Genomic DNA, 6,138 nt, shown 5'->3' with positions numbered 1-6,138 from the left:
AGTGTACTTAAAAATGGTTGAGAGAGCGAGGCGAGCAAGCTAGCGAGCGAGGCCAAGAGCACAGAGAGCTGGGCTGATGAGTCAGACCTGTAATTCTGGCTACTCTGGAGGCTAAGCAGAAATATTCCAAGTCAAGACCAGCCTAGGCTCACCTGTGAAACCCTTCCTCAAAATAAAAGTCAAAGAACACAGTCTATAGTTCAGCGGAGAGCACACACACACACACACTCAAGGTCATGACGGGGAGAAAAGGAGCAAAGGATACATTTTGTTATGGGTATTTACCACAATTTTATTTATTTATTTAGGTTGTTTTTCAGGCAGGGATTCACTGTTTAGCTATGGCTGTTCTGGAACTCACTCTGTAGACCAGGCTGACCTCAAACTCACAGAGATATCCGCCTGCCTCTGCCTCCCAAGTGCTGTATTAAGGGCATGCACCACCACTGTCCAGCTTTTACCACAATTTTAAAAGCACTTACATAGTGGCTCCCAACCACCTGTAGCTCCAGCTCCGGGGCACCTGATGCCCCCTTCTGTCCTGCATTCCTGCAGTGTTCACAACCTCAAGCAAGCGTACACACATACTCATAACAACGAATAATCTTAAAACCTTGGCTGCGGAAACAACTCAGCAGATAAAGTATCTACCGCACAAACCTGAAAACCTGAGTGTGAATTCCCAGAACCCACACACAGGTACACACACAGCCACGCACAGGCAGACACAGTCACACACAGCCACGCACAGCAGTGTGTCTGTGAGGGCTCTGAAGGCAGAAACCGGAGAAGCCCGGAAGCATATGGCCAACAGCAAAGATCCCGTCAAACAAGAAGACATAATAGCATGCCTGTGCACGGGCTCTCTCTCTCTTTCTCTCTCTGTCTCTGTCTCTCTCTCTCACACACACACATACACACACACACACTACTGGGGATGCAGTTCAGTTGGGAGATACTTGTTTCACAAGCACAAAACCCTGAGATTCAAACCCCAGCCCCGTATGAATTGGGCTTGGCAGCAGTATCATGAGACGCAAGCAGGAGGAGCAGGAGCCCAGGCACAGGGGTGATGAGATGGAAATGGTCTGGCTATGCAGGATGCCAGCTACCCAGCTGGTGTGCCCAGAGCTTGCATGACTTTGGGGTTAACTGGACTGGGGTGATGGGATCAGGTGGACCGTGCCTTCTGGCAGAGACACACCCAGCTATAGTCTGGAAAGTCGATGGGTTTATTTTACACAGCTGAATCCTGGAGGCAAGTTTATTGTACACGGCTGAAAGAGGAGGAGGGTTGGCTAATCTTGGTAGGAGGTCTCTGTAGGGAAACGGGCTAGGGTTTCAGTCACCTGGGAAGCGGGTACTACCAAACCCCTGGGGCTGCCATTGGCACAGGCTACACTTACTTACCAGGCAGGAGACTTTGCTGTGCTACATCATAATAATAAGTGACCCACACTCTCATTGGTTCACACCAGTTAGAACTTCTTGATTACTTTAAGAAATATTTATTGTTGCCAGGCAGTGGTGGCACATGCCTTTAGTCCCAGCACACAGGAGGCAGAGGCAGGAGGATCACTGAGTTTGAGGCCAGCCTGGTCTACAGGGCTAGTTCCAGAATAAAAAGAGCACACAAGATGTATTGATGTTGGTTAATGGTTAGAAGTCAGGGACACCCTGTCCTGTCTGGGCCCCTGCCCTCCACCTCTTTAAAAAGTACGTGACTGCCTCCTCTGAGCAGTAGACTACTCCTGTAAAATAAAACTAAGTGAAATAAAAAATGCCTTGATGTGGCCTGCTCCTGTCAAGGCTGGCTTTATGCCAGGTGTGAGGGCGACACCAGGCCTGGATCTCTATGAACCCCAGAACACAGGCTTGCTTTGCCCCACACAGAGGATAGGGTGAGGATCAACACAAGGCCTTCTGCTAGTCTGGAGCCAGCAAGGAGACCTACACATCAGAAACCAGGGAGGGTTGGCTGTGGGCGGAGCAGGAGCCCCAGCAAGGCTAGTTAGTGTTCCAAGCCTAAAAAGGACAGGATGGATTGGAATTTCTGGATTTTGGAATGTAGAGTTCACGTCAAAGGTTCCAGTCCACCCAGCATTGCACTATCAATCAACCTATCAACCCATCACTTATCTATTTATCTATCTATAATCTATTTTGGAATTTTAGACAGACTATGTAGCTCTAGCTGGCCTGGAGCTAGCTCATTTTGCAGACCAGGTTGCCAGGCTCTGCCTCCTGAGTACAACCACACCCAGCCCTTTTTAGGTTTTTAAATTATTTTGTTGATGTGTTTATGTGCACCAGTTCTTGCAGGAGACGAGGCCAGAAGAGGGCATTGGACTCTCTGGAACTAGAGTTACAGTTGTCAGTCACCCAGGTATTGCCCGCCAACCTGCCTTCCATCCAGTTTACCCCATAGCTTTTTCCATACAGGGTCTCTGGTAGTCCTGGCTGAACACACCATGGACATAAAAATGACTTCTAAACTCCTGATCTTCTCTGAATGTATGTGGTTCCAGGGAATTCAAGGTCGTGAATACACTTTTAACACACTTCATTATTAAAGTGTATCCCTACTAACTCCACATCAACCCGAACCAGTCTTTCAGGATCCACCAGCACTGCAGCACCTGCCAGAACTTCATTCCTCACGGCTGTTCCATTGCAGGCTTTAAAAATCTTTGCTCCAGTTGGAAAGCTATCGGGGTTAGTTCACTCCTGCCTTTTGGCTGTCCAGGTGAATGCTATGAACACTGAGCAACTCTTAATCTGGGGAGGACAGTGGGAGCCCTAGACACATTTTCACTGAGGACCTGACAGCCATGGGCAAGGGCTGGTTGTCTGCTCTTCCCACAGCACCCTAGTGAGCAGGCCTTCCATTGACACCCGCGGCCTTTCCCCAACAAGGACAAGGATGGTTACTGCAGCACTTTTATTTTCTTTACACAATGACATGTTGCTGGGGCCTAATGTTCTCACTGAACAGTAGAAAACCAAAATTTGTCATTTCTTAAATTGAGTACAAAAAACCTTACATAAATTAAAAGAATGAATACATTTACAGGTGTCAATGCAAACGTTCCCAACTCAAGGCAAGTAACAACCCACGCGGTCAGGAGGGAAAACACCAGAACTGGGTCCTAAGGCTTGGACTTTCCCACCCTGTTAGACCGGCAAGACGGAAGTGGTAACTGGTTCAGGAACCCTTGCCAGCCTCGAGAAATCCTGGAAGTCAGCAGTCAGCTAATACCCTGCACAGATCACTGCACGGTGCTCACACATCCACCAGGCTGGGGATTTCTCGTCCACAGCATGCCCTCGCTCTCCCCAGCCACCTAGTGACCAAGCCACATGACTAAGGACTAAATCAAGATATGCACAGGGCATTAAACATATACCAAGGGAACAGTTAACTTGAATACAAGGTCAAAAATCAGCAACAAGTTCTACAATCCAGTGCTGATATTGGATACAAGCTTCAAGGACAAATTTCTTTTCAAAGGCTTATTCCAGTTTCATGAGGCTAGCATGAGGTGTGTACATTTGCCAGGGCAAATTGATACTTCAGAATCAGCTCATGCAGCAGATGCCTGGCACCTGCTCAGTCCATCTAGAAGCATTTGCGGTGGACGATGGAGGGGCCCGACTCATCGTACTCCTGCTTGCTGATCCACATCTGCTGGAAGGTGGACAGGGAGGCCAGGATGGAGCCGCCGATCCAGACAGAGTACTTGCGCTCAGGGGGAGCGATGATCTGCAGAGGAAACACAATGGGTGAGGACCTGTCTCTGGGTTCCACCTCCACCCACAGAGGCTGGGCCAGCTCAGGGGGTGCAGCAGCTGCTTACCTTGATCTTCATCGTGCTGGGTGCTAGGGCTGTGATCTCCTTCTGCATCCTGTCGGCAATGCCTGGGTACATGGTGGTACCACCGGACAACACCGTGTTGGCGTACAGGTCCTTGCGGATGTCCACGTCGCACTTCATGATGGAGTTGAAGGTGGTCTCGTGGATGCCACAGGACTCCATGCCTAGGGGACAGAGCTTGTTTAGCGACTAACTTCCGTGTGGTCCATGCCCTTAGCTCCTGCACCATGCTCCGGACACCTACCCAGGAAGGAAGGCTGGAAGAGAGCCTCTGGACACCGGAACCGCTCATTGCCGATGGTGATCACCTGCCCGTCAGGCAGCTCATAGCTCTTCTCCAAGGAAGAGGATGATGCAGCAGTGGCCATTTCCTGCTCAAAATCCAGGGCAACGTAGCACAGCTTCTCCTTAATATCACGCACGATTTCCCGCTCAGCCGTGGTGGTGAAGCTGTAGCCCCGCTCAGTCAGGATCTTCATGAGGTAGTCTGTCAGGTCCCGGCCAGCCAGGTCCAGACGCAAGATGGCGTGGGGAAGGGCGTAGCCCTCGTAGATGGGCACTGTGTGTGTGACCCCGTCACCAGAGTCCATGACAATGCCAGTGGTGCGCCCAGACGCATACAGGGACAGCACCGCCTGAATGGCCACGTACATGGCTGGGGTGTTGAAGGTTTCAAACATTATCTAGAGGAACAAAGAACAGCTCAGTGAGTGGCAGTGGCAGAGACCCAAAGCTACCCACACCCACACTCTACATGCCGCATGCCACAAATGTGATGTGAAGGGAAAAAAAAAAGGAACAGAACGCAGGCAGAAACACAAACAGAAACCTGGAGGCCTCAGGGAGGAAATGCCAGGAGAGGAGGAACAGAACCCTGGAAACACCAAAGAAACACTTGAATGTCAGGAAATGAGGCAGAACAGAAAATGGCTCGTCAGACACAAGGACAGCACAGGCCTGGGTCGAGGCGTACCTGCGTCATCTTCTCTCTGTTCGCTTTGGGGTTCAGGGGGGCCTCGGTCAGAAGCACCGGGTGCTCCTCAGGGGCCACACGCAGCTCGTTGTAGAAGGTGTGATGCCAGATCTTCTCCATGTCGTCCCAATTGGTGACGATGCCGTGCTCGATGGGGTATTTCAGGGTCAGGATTCCTCTCTTGCTCTGGGCCTCGTCACCCACGTACGAGTCCTTCTGGCCCATGCCCACCATGACGCCCTGCGAGAAGAAAGGCGGTCACGCGTGCCCCACCCGCCGCGCACCCGGGGCCCAGGGCGGACTCCGGGGAGTCGCCTCGGCACTCACCTGGTGTCGGGGGCGCCCGACGATGGATGGGAACACGGCCCTGGGGGCGTCGTCGCCAGCAAAGCCAGCTTTGCACATGCCGGAGCCATTGTCAATGACGAGCGCGGCGATTTCTTCTTCCATGGCGATCTGCACAGAGATGCCACGGCGTCAGCGCAGCCCTCCCCGCGCTCCGAGACCCAGCCAGGGAGGGGCGCCGCTCCCTCCCCACCACACACCCAACTCCCGGGCCCGCGTAACCGTCGGCAACCGGCGGCCCCCCGGTTCAGCCGCGGCGCCGAGGGGCTGCGCACTGCGGCGGGCCCCGCCCTGCCCCCAGCGGGAGCCGGAGCCGCGGCTGCGGACCTTGGTCGGTCCGCCGGCCGCCAGGGCCCTGCGCTCCGTGGAAGCACGGGAGAGCATCCCGGGGGTCGAGCGGGCCACGGAGGGGCACTGGGCCCGGCTGCGAGCGCGAGGGGCGCGGGCCGCTTACCAGCGAATGCCGGGGAGACGGAGCAGCGGGAAGACACGCAGCGCAAACCGGCGGCGGAGTGTGAGACCGACCGTGGCCTCCCCCGCCGCTATTTAAGCGGGAGCGGGCCGCGCGCGCCGGCGGAGGCGCGCGCGGCCCCAGAACATGTCCATATATGGCGATCTTTCCAAAAGCCGGGCGCCTATTGGCTCGCCCGCCAGGGACACGTGGGGCCCGGGGCCCGCCCGCCCCTAGCCCGCGCCTCCGCCAACCGCCCCGCCCGCGCCGCCCCCGCGTGCTCGAGACCCGGACGCGGGCCTGGCCTGCGGGGGTCGCGGCAGAGTGGCGTGCGGGTGATCGGCCCTGCCCTGCCCCGGTACTGCAGCAGGGAGGGCCCGGGCTGCGCCCCGAAACTGCCAGGCCCCAGGGGGCCGCGCCCCGACCTGGGGTGAGTCCCGTGGCCCCCGCCCGCCCGTCTGTGAATTCTGCACCCCGCACACCCCCGGGCGCTT

General features: G+C 54.9%; 1 protein-coding gene across 1 annotated transcript; it reads right to left on the bottom strand.

The window, feature by feature from the left end:
* Positions 1-2,927: 2,927 nt before the first annotated feature.
* On the bottom strand, positions 2,928-5,756 carry Actg1 (actin gamma 1). The gene is made up of 6 exons (XM_075989863.1): positions 5,648-5,756; positions 5,176-5,304; positions 4,849-5,088; positions 4,120-4,558; positions 3,858-4,039; positions 2,928-3,763 (listed from the first exon to the last, which is right to left on the bottom strand). The coding sequence occupies exons 2-6, from the start codon at positions 5,296-5,298 to the stop codon at positions 3,620-3,622; spliced, it is 1,128 nt and encodes a 375-aa protein (XP_075845978.1). The 5' UTR covers positions 5,299-5,304; positions 5,648-5,756; the 3' UTR covers positions 2,928-3,619.
* Between the last annotated feature and the right edge of the window lie 382 nt (positions 5,757-6,138).

Source organism: Microtus pennsylvanicus, chromosome 11 (assembly GCF_037038515.1).
Source record: "Microtus pennsylvanicus isolate mMicPen1 chromosome 11, mMicPen1.hap1, whole genome shotgun sequence".
In the NCBI taxonomy this organism is placed as follows: domain Eukaryota; kingdom Metazoa; phylum Chordata; class Mammalia; order Rodentia; family Cricetidae; genus Microtus; species Microtus pennsylvanicus.
Note: the sequence above shows the minus strand (reverse complement) of the source record. Positions and strands in the feature narration are given on the sequence as shown.